The sequence below is a fragment of the Balaenoptera physalus genome (assembly GCF_965194825.1).
Source record: "Balaenoptera physalus genome assembly, chromosome: 5".
In the NCBI taxonomy this organism is placed as follows: domain Eukaryota; kingdom Metazoa; phylum Chordata; class Mammalia; order Artiodactyla; family Balaenopteridae; genus Balaenoptera; species Balaenoptera physalus.
In genome coordinates, this window is record NC_138884.1 from 112,900,304 (window position 1) to 112,923,198 (window position 22,895).

Below are 22,895 nucleotides of genomic sequence, written 5' to 3' on the forward strand. Positions count from 1 at the left end.
AGCCGGGAGGTGGGTGAGGGGCCAGCTGCACTGAGGTGGGAGGGGGCACCTGGAATAAGGGGGGTCCACCAACCACATCTGCTTCAGCATTCTGGGATCTTGAGCCAGACAGCACCATGAACCCACAGGATCTGAGATGCCATCTAGCCCAGGGACCATGACTCCATCAGAGCTGTATCCCCAGTACCCGGCACAGCCTCAGCTCAGAGCAGGGACTCAGTCATCTGTGTTCACTGAATGAATATACAAATCCACTCTGCCGAGACCCAGGCTGAGGGTGTGACTGCCCGGAGTTGCAGGTGCCAGGCTCTGTCCCCAGGGTCCTTGACTCTATTCCAGGCTGCCTTATAACTCAGCATCCGTACTAAAGACCCTTCCTTATCCAGTCGCCCTCGCTTGTCTGTTTCGACAGCCCCTCTAGTGCTCATCCAAATAAGGAAGGACGTTAAATTGTGCCCATGAGAGCTGACTCCTGAGACCTCTGACCTCTGGCTTTATTGAAGTGTAAACTCCTGATCAAGCTTAGTCACATCCTCTGAGTGTGCTGAACCTACCAAACAGAACACGTCCTGATAGATTTGAACTGTGTTTTCCTACCTGCACTCATTAGAGTGTGGCAGCTCCGCATTTTTAGTTAGAATTAGCAGAGTCCGTTTGGCCTTATGTGGCCCATTTGCTCCTGAGCTGCTTCGAAAACATCCCCTCCCCCAGAAACTCCAGTACAGAGACCTGCAAACCTAAGAATTTGACTTAAAAGTCCAGATTAAAGAAATTCCACTAAAGTCTTCATCAAAACATACTAATTGGTGGTCAAGAGGGGCCTCACTTTGTGTTTCAGTGGAGTGCAGTTCAGAAAAGAGTCTAAGTCTCATGATGGATCCTATGCAAATTCAGGATAGAATCACAGAAGATGGTTGTTAATGATGCTGAAGGGCACAAAATACTTTTACGCAAACATTTTTCCAATTTTTTTCTCAGGTTCCCAGTGATCGTGTCCTAACCAGCATCCCTGTCCGCCTCCACACTCTCCCTCCACAGACACAGGCTCCACTCTGCATCCAGGACTGCTTTTCCATCACAAATGTGATCGTGGCTCTCTCCTGCTAAAGCCTTTCAGCTGGCCACTGCATCTCCCACCTGCAAACTCCAAACCCCCTAGCATAGCAACCTAGACTCTAGGATCCACCCAGCGGACCCTCCAGACGATGCCTCTGCTGTCCTATCTCCCCCGTCCAAGCTGGGTTCCCACCAAACAGCACCCTCTAGACCCACCCCCGTGCTCTGCCCCATGCTGGCCCCTGGGCCCAGCTAGCCCTCCATCCACCAGCCACAGAGTGAATTTCCACCTCACACTTAAAAGACTTAACTGTCTGTCATCATTTCCTGTTCATTCGTCCATTCCACAAACATCTATTGAGCGTAAACGTTTATTAAGGAACACAGTTGCTATGGGGAAGGCAACGGTGAGCAAAAGAAACAGGGTACCTGCCCTCAAAGAACACAACAAACAAGCAGAGAATAAAGAAATAAAAAGATAGTGATACCATCCATGGAAGGAATAGGTGGTGGTGATGGCACCTCCTCCTTCTGTCTGATTAAATTCACGCCAAATCTCATTTCCCCTCCTGGAAGAACCTCCCTTCCCTTTCCTTAGGAGACATGCTCCATGCGGGTGAGACCACCAGCTGGGGTCAGGACCTCTGCTGCTTAGCTGCTTGGGCTGTGATTAGGCTGGGAGGAAGGGGAGAAAGATGCCATCACAAATACATTATCACCTACTGGGAGCCAAGCCCATGATAAGTAAATTGCCCACATCCCTTGTGCCCTGAAGTATGTCCAAAGCTGGGGCCATTCCCAGCAGTGGGAATAGTCAGCATAGGCAGGAGCTACGAATTCCCAAGGGGAACAGTGACCAGAGCAGACAGACTAGTTTGGAAATCCTGAGACATGGAGAATCTCCCTTCATCTGTCTGGCCTCAGTCTCCCCATCTGGAAGATGGGGATGGGGCTGGACAGGTGGTATCTGATTTTGTAGCATCTCTGGATACAAAAGGAGCAAACTGCCTTTGCTCTTTCAGTTCAGGCCAAGGACTCCTGCTGACCTGTAATTCCTCCTTATCCATGACCGGCAATGTCTGATGCTGTATCCCTATGGAGTTTATCACTCCCTTTCTGAAATAATTTAGAACTCCACAAAGGGGAAGCTTTTCCAGAGTCTGACACATAGGAAGTACTCAACGCGTGAACTATTTTTACTGTTAAAATTGCTCTGAAGAGGTGTGGTCCAGGAGAACGTTAATCTTGTGATGGGTTTGGCCTTCTTGACTTAGTGGACCCCCAGATGCTGGAGGCTCCTTGAAAGCGGAAGTTGAGCCCGCTTCTTGCTCGCCATGGATGTCCCAGCATCTGGCTCATAGTCGATACACAAAGAACATGTATTAAGTGAATGAATGATGAGAAGATTGTAGCAGTTGTTATGATTGAGCCTTTGCTACATGTTGGACACATTGCTAAGCACTGTCTCATTTAATCCCCAAACTATGCTAAGAGGTAGGAACTGCAGCTCTATCCTCATTTTATAGGCGAGAAAATTGAGAGCCATATGACTTGCTGTGGTCACACAGACTGTAAGTGGAGAGTTTATCTGACTCCAAAGCCAGTGCTCTTAGCCACTAGCATGGGCGCCTCAGCATGGTCATAATTTACATGTGCTGAGTAAACAGGCTTTACTAAGTTTTCAAATAGCTCATCCAGTGCTCAGGTTATAGGTGGGGAAACTGAGGCTTAGAGAAGGACCACAGCCTCCCACATGTGGTCTGTGGAGCCAGAGGTGCCCACTGAGGGTCAGGATGGGACGAACCTCTGGAAGGGCTCCAAGGAGGTGGGCATCCGAGCTCCCCAGAGACAAGAGGACAGCCTTGCCTCTTCTGTTGGGCTGAACAGGCATCCTCCGAGGTAAGGAGCTTCCAGAGCGGGTAGCCCCTTTGGGCACTGCTCACCTTCCTGCACCAGCTGGGTTCTGGTGCCAGCTCCCCCCAAGGCTGCAGGCTGTGCTCACTGATTGCTGACATGCTACCGCCTGCCATCGTAAAACACACCTGTTTGGAAACCTGCCTTTATCCTCTATCTAATGTCTCCTGGGGAAAGGGCAGGGGAGAGAGTCTTTTCCCCCAACCTGAAGCTCTTCGTTTCGGGACGAGGCCTATCATTTACAGCTTGTTCCACCTTGAGCAAACCACTCTGTTACTCTGTGCCTTGATTTCCTCACCTGTCCAGTGAGGATTAGAATGTGGACCAGTAGATTCTGAAAATGCTCAGCACAGGACTTGGTACATAAATGTTGGGTGAAAATGGGTGAGCAAAGGGACAAACAAGATTAAGTCTAGGGAAAGAAACACAGCAAACTAACTGTAAAGAATTTTCAAAATGATTATATTTGATTTAAAAAAATTTAATAAGCTATTTTTCAAAGCTGGTACTTAAGGGGAAAATGTATTTAAAGGGTTATGTGACTTATGGACACACATATGGAGATTTTTAAAGGGATTTCTAGGCATTTTAAAGGGCTTTTGAAATTGATGATAGTGGTTCCATTGAAGAATTTTAATAAATATGAATTATAGAAAAGTTTGGACAGTTGCCCTTTATTTCTTTTATATACAAATTGAGATTTTTCTCAGGTACATGGCAAGAGCTAGAAAATAGCAGAGGAGGAGGAAGGGAGCTAAAGAAAATGTGCAGGGAAGCTTGCCAGGGGCATAAATAACAAGGGCTGTGTTTGCTGGAACACGACATACACACATTGCTAAGCAGGCTGCATCTGATCCTCAAAACAATGCTAAGAGATAGAAAGTAGTGTTATCTTCATTTCATAGATGCAAAAACTGAGAACCATAGATGTCCTTTCCCATGGTTACATAGCCAGTAGGTAGAAATGTGGGAATTTCAATCAGGTTTGTCTCCAGAGGAGAAAGAATGGTTGTGAGAATAGACCTGGTGTCAGATGGCTCCTCGTGGTGGACACCAGGGGGCGCGGTTGTCCACTACAGCTTGGTTGTTACAACAGTGAGCCAGAGACAGGAGCTTTGTGCCACACCCTGCTCCATGCTCTAGTCATAGTGTGATACCCTACCCCATCTTCTTAACCTTAGTGTGATACCCCCACCCATGTTCTAACCATAGTGTGATACCCCACCCCATGCTCTAACCATAGTGTGATACCCCACCCCATCTTCTTAACCTTAGTGTGATACCCTACCCCATGCTCTTAACCTTATTGTGATATCCCCACCCATGCTCTAACCATAGTGTTACATCCCACCCCATGCTCTAACCATAGTGTGATACCCTGACCCATGCTCTTAACCATATTGTTACATCCCACCCCATGCTGTAACCACAGTGTGGTACCCTGCCCCATGCTCTTAACCATAGTGTGATACCCCACCCATGCTCTAACCATAGTGTTACATCCCACCCCATGCTGTAACCACAGTGTGATACCCTACCCTATGCTCTTAACCACAGTGTGATACCCTACCCCATGCTCTTAACCATAGTGTGATACCCCACCCATGCTCTTAACCATAGTGTGATACCCTACCCCATGCTCTTAACCATAGTGTGATACCCCACCCATGCTCTAACCATAGTGTTACATCCCACCCCATGCTCTAACCATAGTGTGATACCCTGCCCCGTGCTCTTAACCATAGTGTGATACCCTACCCCATGCTCTTAACCATAGTGTGGTACCCCCACCCATGTGCTTAACCATAGTGTGATACCTTAGCCCATGCTCTAACCATAGTGTTACATCCCACCCATGCTCTTAATCATGGTGTTCTACTCCCATTCCTGAAGCAAATACTAAGGTGTCTAAGATATAAACACTTAACTACTCAGACATACGTATTGCAGTGGCCATCGTGAAGTCTAACGCCTGGAGAATAGATGTCAGTAGCAAAGATGATTGGTGTCCCTCCTCAAATCCCCTCTAACCCTAACCCGAACCCTTTCAGGGCATCCCAGTAGGACCTACAGCTGCCACCACATGCACCTTTACCCTGAGGGCCTACAGACGTCACTTAGCCCAATCTTATGGCCGCCAAAAGCACTGCCCGAAGAGCAACCTTCATTCGATGACTGACAGGTTTGGTGAATCCATACCCAGCTCCCTTGCCTCTCAGATGGGACGGCTCTGAGATGTGTTTTCCACAGTTTCCCAAGGGTCTCCAATTGGAGTAAGCTCTGGTTGCCCACAGTGGTAACTTGTTGATGACATATCTTTTATTCACTTCCTTCAGTTACCCACACTTTTACTAGTATTTCCTAGGATCAACTCACACATAAACTACTTGTCAGTGTTTGCTTCTGGGGGAATCCAGAATAAGATAGCCAAATAAAATAACAAATAATCGCCAAATAAGATAACAAGATATGTTGACCAAGAGATGTCATCATTGGGGCTTATTTTCAGTGTTTAAGTTGTACTGTATGATACCTATTGCCTAATAGGTATTGAGTGCTGTAATATGTCTTGTTTCCATCCTGTATCCAGGCATATGGGGAAACAACAGCACAAATTCATTGTCATCTTTCTATCCTTTTTAGCTGAAAGTTGCAGTCAAAAGAAAGCAGGGTTTGCGGTCAAAAATCCAACTCTAACACTTACAAGTGGGACTAGTCACTTAGGTAAGGCCCTTCATCTTCTAGAGTCTTAGTTTCCTAATCTGTAATAATAATTCATAACTCATAGTTTGGTCATGAAGAAAGAGTCAATGAGATCAGGCATGTAAAATCTTTTCTCAAATAATAATGTCCACAAAATAAAAGGCCCCAAAACAGATCATTTTAAACAAGGCATTCCCTTGTCACAATCCTTTACACAAAAGTATTGTCTTCAACTGCCCTTTAATTTTGAAGCATATAATTTTAAGATAAGCAGCAATCTACACACCTACCAAAAGGAACACCAATACCTTGGTTTTAAAAACCTAATTATAAAGAGATTTCAGGTAAATACGGTCATGTATAGCCTGGTTACAGGATCTCCCTCCCCCAAATATCTAACAAAATGAGCAGAAAAAAAAAACTTTTTTTGAAAAAAAACAGTAATAACAACCAAACAAATCTTTACACTGAAAAAAAACTAGCCATCAACCAAACAAAAAAATTATACCATAGACTTTGAAAATTTGCACCAATTAAGGATAAGTCTAGTGTGGGGCTAGAATTCGGTCTCCACTCCTCAGAAACATCACTAACCAGAGAAGGGGTTTCAAAAACGGTTAAGAACTCTCACTAACACCCTAATCTGTGGGGGAAATAGAGTAAGGAAGTGAGTCAGCAATCCTGGGGAAAGATAAAAAGATGCCTTCCCCCACAGCAAACCTCAAAGGCCCTGGGGCTTCTCAATTTCCAAGACTTTGTCCTAATTTGAGAAGACCAGTGGAAGCCCGCAGAAGTAGAAAATCCCCCTGACCCTGTGGAATGGGTTCTGCAGATCACTTCACAAAATCTCAGAGGAAAGAAAAAGCAGAGCCCAGACCTCTCAGAAAGGGCTTCCGGCAGCCCTCACCACATTCCCCCTACAACCCCATTCCCACCTTTTATAGAAGTTAGTGGAAGATAGTACTCACACCTCAAACTGTGACCTGAAAGACAAGACAACCCAGAAGACAAAAAGAAAAAGTGCCAAAGATGAATCACTTGCCATATCAGAGCAGATGGAAATCTGGATGGAGCACCTCACTCTACATATAGGAAAGGAGAATAGGAGCACAGACAGGGCAAGCACCAACATGGCACATGGAAGAAGGAAGAGAGGAAAGGAAGGGAGAAGAGAAAGAGGGGAGAGATTGCCCAGGGCGTGAGGAATCTATGCAGAAAACAAGAGAATAAAGTCATTTGAGAGACTATAGGTGCAGAAGAGAGACAAAGTTGATCCAACATAAGGGTAACAATTGTCCCAGAATAAAGAATCCAACATGTAGAACAGAAGTTTTCAAAAGTATAACCTAAGAAATGAATAAAGCCTGAATCTGTAGTCAAAGGGATACACCATGTTCTAAGAAAGATGGTTATGGGAAGATCAACACAAGACCCACCATAGTCAAGTTTATAAACTTCAAGGATAAGGAAAGATTTCTTCAGGGCTTCAGGCAGAAAAAGCCAGTCACTAAAGCAGAAATATCAGACTCGCTCTAGGCTTTTTTATAGCAACATTCAATTTGCCAAGTACCAAAATACAAATGGGGATCAATCCTGGGTGGAAGGTTTAGGGATGATTTTTGTTTTCTTTTTATGCCTTTCTATGTTGCATGCTTTCCTTAATTGTTTAAAAGGAGCATATATTACTCATGATAATCAGAAAAAAATAATAAAATTATTTTCATTTTGAAAAGCAAAACAAAGATAGAGGACCTGCAAGAAACCTGTTCTGTTTCCATATCAAACCCCATTCCTTCTCATTTTACCTTGGATTCAAAGAAACAGACCATGAGAGACTCAGGAAATCAGCCCATGCATGCCTTTAGGCAAAAGAGAAACAAGTGAATTCCAGGACTTGGGAGAGCATTCAAATAAAACCATGAAGACTGCTAAGTTCCTTTCACATATTTTAAAGATTGTTAGTGTCTTACACTTGTTTCCTTCACAATGGAGTAATTAAGACTCAAACTTGGAAGTCACCCAGCCTTGAGTTTGAGTCCCACTAGTGATGTGATTTGAGGAAATTACTTAACTTTCTTAAGCCTAGGTTACTTTATATGTTAAATGGGAAAAAAATGATAGTAGTAACTACCACATAGCAGTGATAATTAAATGAAATAATGTATGTCAAATGCTTTTCCCAATGCCTATCACATAGTTACCACCACCATCATTCAGCAACTGCAGCAGCACCATTATCTCTATTATCATCATTACCACCAACATCTTCATTTCTATCAGCATCGTCATTATCACCATCCTCACTAGCATCATCATCAAGACCATCACCATCATCACCATCATTATCACTAGCATCATTACCATCATCACCATCATCACCACCACATCATCATCACCATCATTATCCCTAGCATCATCATCATCATCATCATCACCACTCCATCATCACCATCACCACCATCATCATCATTACCATCACCATCATCATTATCATCATCACTCCTTGTTAAGAGACTTTGGGCTTGTCACTCCACTTCTCTGAGCTTCAGCTAACTCATAAAAAGGGGGGAAATAATTCAGAGGAGTTTTAAACTATTATCATAGTAGCTAACAATTATTAAGTAGGTAACACTTATTGAGGACCTCTCATGGGGCAGACTTGTACTAAGTACTTGCACACAATTGTTCATTTAATCCTCACAAATACCCTCAGCAGTAAGTCCCTGCTATCATACTTCACATGTGAGAGATCTGAATTCTAGAGGGATCTGATGGAGCCAGGACTTCAACCTGTTCTTACTGACAACAGAGCCCAAGCCCACTATGCCTCACCACCTTCTTTGGTTGTGAGGTTCAAAGGAAATAATGGAAATGGAAACCCATCGGCACAGTGAGCTGTGTAGGATCCTCATGGTTGCTTATATTTGTTCTCTGGGGGTGGCCTGAACCTGATGAAGGAAAGAGAGAAGAGACCTGATGTAGATGTCCTGTGAACCCCAGGGTATCTTAATAATTCCTCCACTGATCCTGAAAACATTTACAGAGCACCTGTACGTGTGTCCTAGGTGCTGTGCTGGGAGGAGGGCCATAACCAATAAACAAGTCATGGCCTCAGCCCTGAAGCCACAAAGAAAGTACAGGGAGGCAGGTTCGTCAACGTTCTGCTCCATTGGAAGCTGGTGCACCAGTGTTAACTGAGTTATCCACAGATGCTTCCAAAACACACCTAGGAAAGTCAGGAAAGGTGAAACACCAGCCCTCAACCCTCTTCAGGCTTCAGAATAGCTGTGAACTGTCCCCTGGGATATGCAGCAAGGCTCATGGCAGTGTTATCTGCAGGACCAACTGGGTGTGTGACGCATACGCTTTCCAACAACGCAATATCACATGCTCTACAGACCTAAGGTTGGTTTTAGCACATTTCAACGTGCAATCATTGTTCTTGCACATTTTGACAGATACCTTTAAGATAAAGAGACTCCCCCTTTTGTAATAAACTGCATATCAAAGTTTTGCAAAATTAAATGTTGAGCATTTAATTCAAGTAAGTAAATATCAATCACCTGTCTACTCTCTGGCAGGCAAATGGAGATGCTGCCTGCCCTGGAGGCCTCACAGTCTAGCGAGGGGTCGGGGGTGGTCCATTCTGAGTCATTTTTGAGGTGTGGAGTCCAAGGCTGGCTGGCAGGGTGCTGGGGTGATTGTTGTGAGAACTCTGGAGAGACACAGACTTGAGGTGGTCCTCTCTGTGACCTTGGGTTGCTTGGTTGAACTTGATGATGAGTGTTGCGGTTGTGTGCAGCGCTCTCTCTAAAAGCTTTGCGTCCATGGGATGGAGAATCCTCAAATTCGGCCCCTTCCTTCCATCCCCACCGCCACCATCTGCACCCTCTAGACACCATCACTTCCTCCTGCATAACCCAACAGCCTCCTGCATCCACCCCTGCATCCTCCAGCCCTTTCTCCAAGCAGCAGTGATCGCTACAAAATGCACACTGATCGCATCAACCCCTACTTCAACCCCCTCATTGGTTTTCTTCAATGGCAACCCCTCTCCTTGATCTCCAGAGGCTGCTTAATTGGCCCTGCTCACCTTTGCCACCTCATTTCATGCCTCTCTACCCTCCCTCAGATGTCCAGACAGACTGGCCTCTGTACTGGACCTTGACCCAGTCCTTTTCACCCCTAAGGGTCTCAGCCCTCCCATCCCTCCACCACATGATCTTCCCCAAATCTAGCAAGATCTGCCCAAAGTCATCACAAGCTGCATCCCTTCCTTCAAGCCACATCTCCACCATCACCTGCCCAGGGGGCCCTCCCCACAACTATTAACCTAGATCCCCACTCCCTCCATTGCCCGGAGTATTTCCTCCAGTGCTTATCACATGCTGCGATTATCTATTGTTCCTTCACTTCCTTTGTAAGAAGCAAGTCATCTTGTCTCCCTCACCAGATGAGGGAGTCTCAGGAGGGCAGGGGCATTGCCACTCTCCTCCAAGACTGTGGGACCAGCCCCAGCACAGCCAATAATCACCAAATCTTGATGGAATGAGTGGAATGAGCCTAGTGGTTCCCAAACTGAGATGGGCAAAGGCCCTCAGCGTTTCCCCTTCTACTACCCATCCTGTCTTTTCTGTGGACCTCCAAGGTGTAGGTCTGATTCGAGTGGAGACTCCTGTTGAGGACGGCGGGGAATGGGGGTATCATCCTGAACCCCAGGTCCTGGACGTGGTCACAGGGCCCAATCCTGAGTCTCGCTGAGCAGGACAGTCTGGAGGGGGAGGGTGCAGACCTCAGAGAATCTCAGCCAGGTGTGGTGCCCAGGGCGCACTGGGAAATGTGACCAAGCAGTTCGGGTTGCCATGGCGACGAGGGGCACTCCTGGCTTCTGGAGGCAAGGGGTGAGAAACATTCTGCGATCACACAGGACAGCCTCTCAAAATAAAGAATTGTCCCGCCCCATGACAATGATGTTTCTGCTATTGCTGCACTGCTGGGGCGACTCAGGGGCCGGGGCCCACCGGGCGTCCAGTCGGGAGGCGGTAAGGAGGACTCCTCTCTAGCAACGATTAGCAGAAAAACCTTGAGATTTGGAGTCTGAGTCCCAAACCTGAGTCCTGGCTCTGCTACTCAGGAGCTGAGTGACCCTGGCTAGGTCACGTAACCTCTCTGAGCTTCAGTTTTCTCATCCAGGGAATACGGTAGCCAATACCTGCCTGACTCAGTTGTTCTGAAGATAAATTATACGCATCCCTAGCGCAGTATATTCAGTGTCAGTTGCCTGGTACCTCGTGTTGATACACATCGCACTCACTTTGTGGAGGAGCACAGCTTGATTCAGAGGGCATTTGCAAAGCCAAGAGGATGCACCATCTCTCATCTGGGTGGGCCAGGTCAGAGGAGTGGTTTATGTTACCTTTAGGGGTTACAGGCTGTTAACTCCAGCATCCACTCCCAAAGGCATCACTCTCCCAGGTAGAGCCGGCTCTCACCGGGTGGGGGTCCCCTGCCACGTAGAGATGGGTGCTGGCGGCCTGACCTTCCCAGGGAGATTAATCCGCGCCCTGGCTCTGCTTGCAGGCGGCATCCCCTTCATCCTGACCGGCGAGTTCTTCCAGCAGTCGCAGCGGCCAGCTGCCTACACCGTGGCAGGAACCGTCAATTGGCTCTCCAACTTTGCCGTCGGCCTCTTCTTCCCGTTCATTCAGGTATGACCAACAAGGGGGCTCTTGCTCACGAGATCGCCTTCGAGTGATGGGTGATTCATAACGCAGACGCTGAGCCTCTCTCAACTGGAAACTCTATTGGCCCAAGGATGGGAAAAATGTAGTTTGCCTAAATCCTTAATCCTTTTTCTCCCTCCTGCATGACTCTGGAGCTGCTCCTAAATGCTAAGGGCCGTCTCAAAAGAAGTGGGCTTCCCATCGCTGAGGGTCTGCAGGGAACCCTCGGTGAGAATCTCAAACCTGCATTTTTACAGTGCACTCGTCCTGGTGTGAGGCAAGGTCCGTGTCATGTTTCCAGTGCACGCTGCCACCCTGCCATGCATGCAGCGTCCTCATTGTCATCGGCATCACCACAGCTAATGGGGTCACTGTCCCAGGGGTGACCACCCTGACAGGAGAATGATAACTCAGGAAACAGACACAAGTTCTTTTTGCATAAAGAATCTATTCATTCGCTCACTCATCCATTCCACACATATTTACTGAGCCCCTACCCTGTGCCCAGCACTGTTTCAGGCAATGAGGATAGAGGGGAACTAAAGCCTGTGTTCCATGGTCTTGGAGCTGAAACGGGAAGCAACAACAGAGGTGGACATGCTATTTTAGGTGGGGCAATCAGGGAAGGCCTCTCAAAGGAGGTAACATCAGAGCAGAGACCTGAGCGAAGTGAGAGAGCAGCCTGGGAATGGAGATGTCCGGCAGAGAAACAGCAAGTACAAAGGCCCTGAAGCAGGGCCATGCTTGGACTGTGTAAGGAACAGCAAAGAGGCCAGTGTGGCTGGAACAGAAGGAACAAAATAGACAGGAGAGGCAAGAAATAATATCTGAGAGTCCTCCAGGGCCAGGAACACAAAGACAAGGACTTCACAAGTGTTCCGCACAGAGCAAGGGGCCCAGCTACATTCCAGGAGGGAGGGTCAGGCTTCCCTGCCCTAATTGCCACAGGGTTCCCTGCTGCCCAGACAGCAGGTGACACCACTGGTGAAGGTGAGAATCCATCAGAAACCTCTGAGAAGGAACCCACCATCCATTTTCAGGGCCTAATTCAACCCTCCTCTTTTCATTAACTAGTGCCAAGCCCAGCACATTCCAGAGACTCTGCTGCAGGTTGGGCTGAGTGAAGGTCAGTGGCCCAGCTGCAGGCCCACGTGATGGGTACTCCTGCATCCCCAGCTATAGAGCAGCTACTCTGCACCAGGACCCCTGCACGTGGCTTTATGAATTCACGTCACCCTCATGCAGCCCCGAGCTGCGGTTTCTCATCCTCTCCATCCTGCAGAGAAGCTGAGGCTCAGGGAGCGGACGGGGTCGGCCCCAGGTCCTGAGTCACTGTCTAACCCAGTGGCTCTGCCCTGCCCCCTCTTCCTCGTCAACATTCTCCATGTGCCACTCTGTCTCAGTCTCAGAGTTAGGGGCTGACGCAGTATGTAACTTTTAAAGCATCCTGACTTAGCTACAGCCGTTGCATCTCTGAAACGTAAATGCCACGGGGAGGCCATGGACCAGAGAATTAGAGACCGCTCCTCGTCCATTTACTCCATCCTCGGGGCACCTTCGCTCGGCTGGACCCAGAACACAAGTTGTCTTTTCAGTGGATTTCAAACCTTAAATGGCTTTTTCCACTTTGGTTCAAAGCCAGCAGAGCCAAGGGCTCAGTAAAATATTCATTATTGTGGGGAAAATTCACTTTAAATCGCTTCTTTGCCAACGCACATCTCCCCACCACCCTTACACGTTAAGTGAGACATTCTAGAGCCTTCACACAACCCAAACTAAGCTCTATGTGTCCTGGAAGTAGGCCACATCTTCTGAGTGATTTTGGGGGGCATGAAAGACCTCTGGACCCCCAGACCAAAAAAGGGGGCATCTCACTTTCCCACTGCATTTTGGGAGTTAACAACACTGACATGCCACTAACGCTAGTGTTTACTGAGCGCTTGCTGAGTGCCAGGCACTATTCAGCCCTGTCAGTGTTGGGAGGTAGGGCCTGTATTTCTCCCTTTACAGATCAGGAGCCTCAGAGAGATGCTCAGAGAAATGACAGAGCCAGGTTTGAACCCCTTCTCTCACCCTCACCGGTAAGACACGGGAGGAAAAAGCCTTTGGTTATAAGCAGATGACTCTTTTAAAAGCCCATTTGACCTGGGGTTGAGTAGTTAACTTATCTTTAAACACACACTCACACACACAAACACACACACACACACACACACACACACACACACCACACAAACCGCTCAGAGAGGTCTCCAGCTGAAATTGGATTTCTGTGACTTTTATTTCACGTTGTTCATTTGGCAAATCGTAGCCCATCCACAGCTTCTCCCAAATAGAAATGCGGTACTGCATTTACCTTGAGATATTTTCTTAGTCCGGTGAGTCTGGCCCAGATTCACGCTCAGTGCATGCTAGCTCAACGTACGCAGCTGGCTTACATGTCAAGGAAAGGGTAGAGGAGAGGACAGTGACCACAGCTGAGCATTTACTACGTACCAGGTCACATGTGCAGTCACGCCACCGCATGGAAAGTCTTATCAGCCCCATGTATGAGTCAGGATGGGCTGGGGTTTGCTGCAGGAAGAAACAGCCCCCAAGCCTCAGTGGTGTTAAACCACCTGGGATAGTGGTAATGTTCACTGCAGGGGGAGACTAGAGATTCTGCCCCAGAGCTTCCCGACTCAGGGATGTTGGCTGGCAGGACCCTTCTCTCTGAAATAACTGCCCCCATGCCAGGTGGAGGGAATGTGGCAGGTCTCACACCTGCCAGTTAAGATCTTGGCATGGAAGTGATGTGTGTTCTGTGCAACTTTCCGTGATTGAAAGTCACACGACCACACCTTACCTAAGGGGAAATGCACACTGCCTTGTGTCCCAAAGGGGAAGAGCCAGAAAGTTTGTGCCCTTCCCTGATGAGGCCCCTAGCCCACTTTTCGAGGAGGAAAGTTAGGCTCAGCAGGCTTGGGAGACTTGCCTGAGGCACCGGAGCTCAGTAAGGACATGGTCATGGCCACGGACTTGTACTCTTCCTCTACCCACAGGGCTTTTACCGGTCTCGCGCTCCTTTCACAATAACCCAATTTCTGATGGCCTTGAAGACGTGTTGGGGGATCATGTTCATTCCAACTGGCTCACTTCCAGCCCGGCGCTCACCTGCCTGGGAACCCCGGGAGCCTGAGAGGTTCCTGGGGTCACAGCTCATGCTGGGTCACCCTGCCATGATATGTCTCTGAGGGCAAAGTAGGACCAGGACTCCGAGAGTTCTAATGTCCCTCCTGTAAGAGCTGCGTGCTAAGACTGTCACCACATGTAAAAATGCATCCATTCGTGCTTTCAGGATAATCTCATAGAGAAGTCAGCTCCAGGGATGCTGAGAGCCTGGCCTGGAGCAGGGGAATAAGACGAGGGAGGGCTCAGCCTGGTTTAAGGGCTGAGGGGCGGAAGGGGTGCCACCCGCCCAAAGAGCCGAGGTCCCATCAGGCACAAATGATACATGTCTGCATGCCCATCTTAGAACATCCAGACCAGCTGTTTCCTCTCAGTCACGTCGGGGCACAGGTGTCATGGGAGGGTTGGGAGAATCACTCTTTATAAGCTTGGGTTTCAGGGCTTGGGGCAATGCAGGGAGAAGTACAGGGGGTGGCAAAGAAAGACAAGTGTCTGGGGAAGGCCTGGAAGACAGGTCTCTGATCCATTCCCTGGGAGGTGCTGGGCTCATATCGCATCACTGCCTTTGGCATTTGGGGCTAGAGCTGGAGAGAGGCATGGGTCCCACATCAGAGAGGGACCACCTGACCTTGACCTTGACCTTGCCTGGAAATGTCTGCCGGATGTTGTGAAAAGCTGGCAGGATCTTGTGGGAAACAAGAGACTTGTGAGGACCTGGCCCATCCCAGGGTAGGCAGGGGACGCCCTGTGAGCGCGTGAATCCCCTCGCTGCCCCTCTGCCAGGCCGTCAGCAAGCCTTCGCTTGGAGTCCTCTGGATACAGGAGTCTCAGGGCCGCCGGAGGTGGGCGATTCCATCGTTCCAAATCCAATCCTTAGAGCCTGCCCCCTTGTACCAGCCAAGACTATGGGCCTATGGGGGTGAACTTCTGTGTCTGTCTCCGGAACAAGGCGACCAGAGCCTGCAGGCCGGGCCCTAAGTTACGCTGTATCCAGATGTGTGGCCCGAGGCCTGGTCTCAACCAAATGAATGGCTGAGTGGGAGGTAGCGTCTGTCAAGGACCCACAACGGGGCACGGAACACACTTGATCTCATTGAAGTAACACTGAATGTCACGACCGGACCAAGATCACGCTGTTACTGAAGAGTAGGACCAACATTCAAAGCCCAGTCTCTCTAGACCCTCCAGGGCGCCCCCCAAAAGACCACCTAGACTTCAAAATGCACATATTCATTCATTTATTCATTCATTCTATAAACGCTTGCCAAGTCTACAACATGCCAGGCATTGCTCGAGGGTCTGGGGACACAGCCTTGGGAAGCTCTAAGCCAGGGCGGTGGTGGGCTGTGGGAGGGGACAGGTATGAACCCCAGGGGGCTCACACCAAGCAGTTCTCACAAGAGGGAGGTTATCCCAGCTGCAGCAGTTGGCCCGGGGAGGCATCTCAGAGAAGAGTCACGGAGCGCAGCCTTGAAGCATGAGGGGCACTTAGATCCGTGGTGATGGAGAGGAAGGGCATCCCAGGCCGAGGCAACAGCATGAGCAAAGGCTCGGATCTGTGGAGGTGAATCCTGAGTGTAGAGGCACCAAGTGGTCCAGAGTGGCCGAGGGTGTTGGGGCGTAGAAGGAGTATTATCGGGAGGAGGGCCAGGCAGGAAGATTCGTCCCCAGTCATGGGAGAGCTTAGATGCTGAGGTCGAACTTTTGGGCCCAGATATAAATGAGGACTTGACTCCAGTGTAAATGCCGAGCTTTATCGTTGACATCAGAACCGCAGACACACCCTTGTTGCGCAGCTGCTTCCGGCTGCTGGGGGATAGTGAGTCCCGTTTTCCTCCCGCCTGCTCCGCTGGGACAGACTTACCTTTGCCAGGAGTAGCAGCCCATCAGTCACGAGCGTTCCACCCTGGCATTGGCCACAGGGATTCCCAGTCCTGCTGCACACCTAGCTCGTGTGGGTGGGTGGTGGGCGTGACCGTGCAGCAAAGCCACAGAGACCCTTCCGAGCCACGACGCGGTGCTGAGCACCTACAGTAGCCCACCCGCTGGGCCCCTTCCCTCCTAGGGGGTCTCAGTTTCCATTTCAATTAAAATGGAAGTAATGGTCCACGGGGTGGTTGTATAGATCAAACGGGATACTACACTGTCCTGGGCCGGGTTCCCTAGAAGCAGAGTGAGAGACAGATGCCGGTGCACAGAAACATCTCAGCCCCATAGGTGTAGCTCACAAGGTGCTGCCACCTGTGGGGCATCGTACAGCTGAGACGCGTGAGGCTGGGCACGTCTTTGATTTGTCCAAGGTCGTCCAGCCGTTGACGCTCAGGTTCAAGACGCCAGCTGAAGTCCTCGGGTGTCCACAGCCCAGTCCCCAGCCCAGCACAGGTGCAAATCAGAAGGGATTCATGAATGTGTGAATCCAGGTGTAGCAGGTTGAATGATGGCCCCCAAAGATATCAGGTCCTAATCCCTGGAACCTCCAAGTGTTCCCTTATACGGAAAAGTTGTCTTTGTAGAAGTGATTAAGTAGGGGATCTTGAGACGGTGGCCCCAGATGCCATCATAAGTGTCCTTATGAGAGGGAGGCAGAGGGAGATGTGACACGGACAGAGAAGCATGTGAGGGGAATTCCCTGGTGGTCCGATGGTTAGGACTCCACGGTCTCACTGCCAAGGGCGCGGTTTCAATACCTGGTCAGGGAACTAAAATCCCACAAGCTGCGCAGTGCAGCCAAAAATAAAAATTAAAAAATTTTTTTACTTTAAAATAAAATTTAAAAAAAGAAGGAGCATGTGAGATGTGACCATGGGGGCAGACTGGCGTGATGCGGCCACAAGCTAGGAATGCCAGCAGCCACCAAAACTGGGACAGACGAGCCACAGATTCTCCCCTAGAGCTTCCGGAGGAAACGGAGGAAATGTGGCCCTGCCAACACCAGAGACACTGATTTCAGAAGTATGGCCTCCGGGACTCTGAGAGAATGCATTGCTGTTGTTTCAAGCCACCGAATCTATGATAATGTGTTACAGTAGCCACAGGGCACTGATACAGTAGGAAACCACCCAGATTGACAATGAGAGCTGACATTGATTGAGAATTACTGTGCTCTGTACATATTGTAATTCATTTAATCCCACAACAGCCCTGTGGGGCAGGTGCCATTATGGCCCCATTTCACAGATGGAGAAAAGGATGCACAGAAAAGTTAAGTCACTTACCCAAGGTTGCGCAGCTAATCTAACGAGTGGCAGAGGTGGGATTGAAATCCATGCATCTCCAGGGCATGCGTTCCTGACCGCTGCACTCTACGGTGTCCCCCAGGAGTCACACATCTTGACCAAAGTCTTTCATGCAGAGGGTGAGAGGTGCTAATTCAACCTTGAAAATGACACCATCAAGTGCTCTAAATGACTGTGGATTTGGTCAGATTAAATTCCTCAAGCACATTATTTGGGGGAGACAATTTAGGGTAGAAGCCGGTGATCAGGGCGGACACGTCTTCCGCCCTTACCTACCCGAGGAACCCTGCGTCAAGCCCCTGGAGGCCGGCTCTCCCTGGCATTCAGATGCACACTGGTTCTGTACAGCCTGCTGAGCAGACCTGCTCACCACCGCCTGCTCCTGGGCTCCCTGCTGGGAAAAGACCAGCAAAGGGCCTGATGCTCCAACGTGCTGAGAGAGAGGCCAGGCCAGTCACTCTGTGGATGGGTCCTCCACCCTGCTGTCCGATTTTAGGAGCTCTTTTTTTAGCGCTTTAATAAGCATGGAAACGGGTTGAGGGATCAGGATTTATCATCAGAGGGCCTGGGTTTGAGGCCCCGCTCTCTGTTGATAAGCTGTGCGATCTTGGATTTCTCCAGACCTCTGCTCCTCATCTGTATGTGGAGGTTGATAACAGAGCCTCCTCGTAGGGCTACTGTGAGGAAATCGTGCGATGCTTGAAAAGTATTATTATACATGATAGGTCGTAGCGTAGGACAGTCCATGGGCAGAGATGACGAAGGTGCAGGTTGGCAGATGAGTTTTGGGAGGGGGTGTGCAGGGGCTCGAGACAAGGAGGAACTACAGAGTTGAGGAATGGGGAGTGTATGCCTTTCCTGGGGCTCCTATAACAAATTAGCACAAATTGGGTGGCTTAAAACAACAGAAATCTATTCTCTTACAGTTATGGAAGCCAGAAGTCCAAAATCAGTCTCCCTGAGCTAAAGTCAAGGTGTTGGCAGGGCCATATCCCCAGCAGAGGTTCCAGAGGAGAATCCATTTTCTTGCCTTCTCAGCTTCTAGGCTGCTTTCCTTGCATCCCTTGTCTCCTGGCCCCTCCCCATCTTTAATGCCAGCACCTCGCTTCAGTGGTCACGTGGCCTCACCTTCTGTGTCAGATCTCCCTCAGGCTCCCTTTTATAAGGGCAACCGTGATTGCAGTTATGCCCAGCGAGATAATCCAGGATAATATTCCCATCTCGAGACTGTAACTAAATCACATCTGCAAAGTCTCTTTTTGCCATATAAAGCAACATTCACAGGATATCAGGACCTAGATACTTGAGGGCCATTGCATAGCTGACTACAGGAAGTACAGGTGGGTTTTGGAAGCCGGGCTGAGACACATGGTCGGAGGCTGCCCAGAAGCCAGGCAGATGTGATGCTGAGTCTCTGACTACTGCCCCCCGGGGTGAGCCCAGGGTGGTCCTGAGACCCCCAAGAGGAGTCCTATGGTGACAGTTCTGGGGTGGTAGAGCTCCTGCTAGATTACAAAAGGGCCTGAACGTGCCTAGTAGCAGGAGACAGACTGGACATTCATACACTAAATACAAATAGTAATTGCATAGCAGGTCTTTATGTCAGGCATTTGATATTTCTTCAGTGAATGTTGGGTAGACCCTACTACACCTTGAATGCTCTGCTAGAGAACTTACACTTGATCCTGTAGACCAGAGGTTTTCAGCCCTGGAAGCACATGAGACCCACGGGGAGTAGTTTAAGATAAATGATTAATGCTTGGGACTTACCATCACCATCACCAAGATTCTGAGCCAGTGGTTGGGGGTGGAATTATCAGGATCTTTTTAAAGTGCTCCAGATGATTCTAATGGGTAGCTGTGGTTGAGAACCCCAATGCAGAGATTTGGAAACAGTGACGGATACTAAGCAGTGGAAGGAGAAATTGGGTTTGTGTTTCGGGAAGACGCTTCTGGCTGCTTGGAGGCTGGATTGGTGGGTGGGAAGACCTGGTGCTTGGGATTGTCTGTCACCTGCAGGAGAAATGGTGCTCAGGCTTGGATTAGGATGATGGCCAAGGGGAGGGAGCAGTCAGGAGCAGAGTAAATCCAGTTTGGGGAGGAGGATCTTGCATGAGGCAGTACCGGGCCCAGACGAATCACCCCGGCCGGGCAGACAGCCAAGCTGGTGACAGTCACCTTGCCATCGGGGCAGCTCACACACCCTTGGTCTTCATCACCTGCAGTTACAGACCAGTGTCAGCCAATCAGCAGCACTGCCTTCAAAGTTGAACTCACAGCATCGTTACTTCTGAACTGGTCCACAGAAGATTTCTACGATTTAAACACTGCCATTGGCATCATCAGGAAGGGAAAGAGGATTTTATCCACAAAACAAGGGCTCTGTGAGAAGCCCACTTGATGGTCAGGCCTTCTTTCATCCTTAAGCTTGGCCTTCAGCCCAGCTCGTTCCTTCTCTTTCGCACTTGCCCCCTTTAGTGCTGTGCTAATTGATTGTCAGTTTGTTCCCAGGAAGGATGTCCATGGACGTGACCCTGGCTTCACAGTTCAGAAGTTCAACAGTACAGAGCCTTTCAAAAATATTCAGTCCCTTCTTCCTTCCTATTTATAGAGAGGGCATTTTATAGGTCAGCAACTTTTTTAACAGTTTTATCCATTGAACCCTTTGTGTAAGCAAAAACTTTCAAACTTAAAAAGAAGGAGCAGGGACTAAATAGATAAAATGTGTAAAACGATTCCAGATGGCTTCAAGAACGAAACGTGAAAAGTAAAACTAAAAATTAAACAGAAGACAAAGTAGGAAGGTATCTCTGTGACCCAGGCTGGGGAAGGACAAGACCCCTAAAAGCACAAATGATGGGGAGAGAAGGGACGGATCCAATTATATCAAAATCGCGGGTTTCTGCCCAACAAGGAGCAGCAAGTTCAAGGGTGCCGCAGACAACGGGTGAGAGAAGCCATGTGTAACCTCTGAAACTGATCAGGGATTAACTCCTAGAGTAGTAAGGACCTCTTGCGAGTCAACAATAAAAAGACATGAGTCCCTGTAGGAAAGGGGATCAAGAATAAGAAAGGGCAGTTCACAGACAAGAAGCCTAAAGGGTAACACCGGGGAAGAGAAGCTTTAAACTTGTTTAAATCAAATAAAGGCAAACTACACTAATAACATACCTCTGTAAACAGTTAGTCAACTGTTTGCCCAATTGTCAAAATTAGAAATTTGGAGAACACTAAATGTTGACAAAGACCTAGGGAAATGGGAGACCTCATGCACTGGTGGAACAGTCTAATGCCAATTAATCAAATTAAGTATCCATATACACTATGACCCAAAATTCTACCCAGAGATTTTTGCAAAGGTCCATAAGATAGACTGTACAGGGATATTAACTACAGCACTGTTTGTGGCATCGAAAGGCTAAAGGTAACCTGAGTAGCCATCCCTTGGGGAAAAGAATAAATAAAGCATAGTAGATACACACTACAAAACAGTTATGCTGCAGTGAAAGCAAGGAACTAGAGCTTCATCACCCACGTGTATGACTCTAAACCCAGTGCTGAGAAAAGTAAAGCACAGAGTGGAGTCTGTAGCCTGGTACCACTTATGTAAATTTAAAACACACACATAAAACAACAATACAGATTTTCACAAAGAAAAAGGCAGACAGATGATAGATAGAAAGATAGATAGGTAGATAGATAGATGATAGATAGATAGATAGATAGATAGATAGATAGATAGATAGATAGATGATAGATAGATAGATGATAGATAGATATAGACAGATAGATGATAGATAGATAGGCAGGATACGTTGATTTTAAGAACATTCATCAAACACTTAAACATGAGTTTGTCTAGAGTCAAGGGGAGACCACTGAAGGGCAAAAGGAATGAGAGCAGAAGATGAGGATAAAAAGAGGACAAACAAATAAATATAAATAAGAGAGGAAAGTTGCCCAGTCCAGTAATGATAGTATGTCAAGAAACAAGGAATATGATTAACTCATCCTTGTGTCCTCCTCTTCTCTTCCCCCTCCTCTTTTTCCTTTTTTCCTATAAAGTTATGAGGCAATTCTAACTATAAATGGCTCAGGTCCACTATAGAAACTATGAAAATATAAAGAAAAAGAAGTGAAAACACCCATGTTACGGGTTAATGATGCTGCTTCCTTCCTTTCCTCCAAATATACGTAATTTTTCATATTTATAAAACTTGGAACCTATTTTTTTTGTTTTGGTTTTTGCTTTTCTCACCCAGCATGATCTCATGAGCATTTCCTTATGTCCGTGGGCATTTTTAAGGCAAACTCCCTCTGAAAGCAGAGTTCCTGCCAGCTGGGGCATCCCCAGGGCCTCTGGGTTTTCAGGGATTGTTCAGGAAACCTTGAAGTTATGACTGTTGACTCAAGCTGAATGGCCCCGCCGGACACACTGATGGAGACACAACAGTCAGGTGGCCACATGTAGATTTGGGGAAACGTCAGCCTCCTGACCCAAACTGGGGAAGGCAGTGATGCTTAAGTTTCCTTTCTGGATGGGAGCTTGCTAGGTTCCTGGGGCTGCCGCTGGCAGTGATGAAGGCATTGGAGAAATGCAGGACTTACAAGTTCGCAGTCGCACCCCTCACCCCACGCAGACCCTCCCGTGGGGTCAACTTCTGCTTGCTGCAGACTCCGTAAAGGAACCGTTTCCATTCTACAGCCCTTCTGGGAGGCACCTCAGCCATAATCAAAAGCCACCATACTCATTTCCTGGGGCTACCATAACAAAGTACCACAGGCTGGGGGACTTAAACAACAGAAATTTGTTTTATCGCAATTCCGGAGGCTGAAAGTCTGAGACAAAGCTCTTGGCAAGGTTGATTTCTTCTGAGGCCTCTCTCTTTGGCTTGTAGACAGCTGTCTTCTCCCTGTGTCCTCACATGGTCTTCCTTCTGTGTATGTCTGGTCCTAATCTCTTCTTATAAGAAACAAGTCGTCTTGGATTAGGGCCCACCCCTATGACCTCGTTTTACCTTATCACTTCTTAAAGACCCCAGCTCCGAATACAATCCACCTGAGGTATTAGGGGTTAGGATTTCAACATATGAGT

General features: G+C 48.2%; 1 protein-coding gene across 6 annotated transcripts in view; it reads left to right on the forward strand.

Moving 5' to 3' along the window:
- The window catches only part of LOC309660903 (solute carrier family 2, facilitated glucose transporter member 9-like), a 122,622-nt gene that overhangs the window by 88,157 nt on the left and 11,570 nt on the right, over positions 1–22,895 (forward strand). For all 6 annotated transcript variants that reach the window (XM_082462023.1, XM_082462028.1, XM_082462025.1 and 3 more), the window contains one exon: positions 11,254–11,381. In XM_082462023.1, coding sequence (XP_082318149.1) covers positions 11,254–11,381 — 128 coding nt within the window. The remainder of the gene's footprint in view (positions 1–11,253; positions 11,382–22,895) is intronic.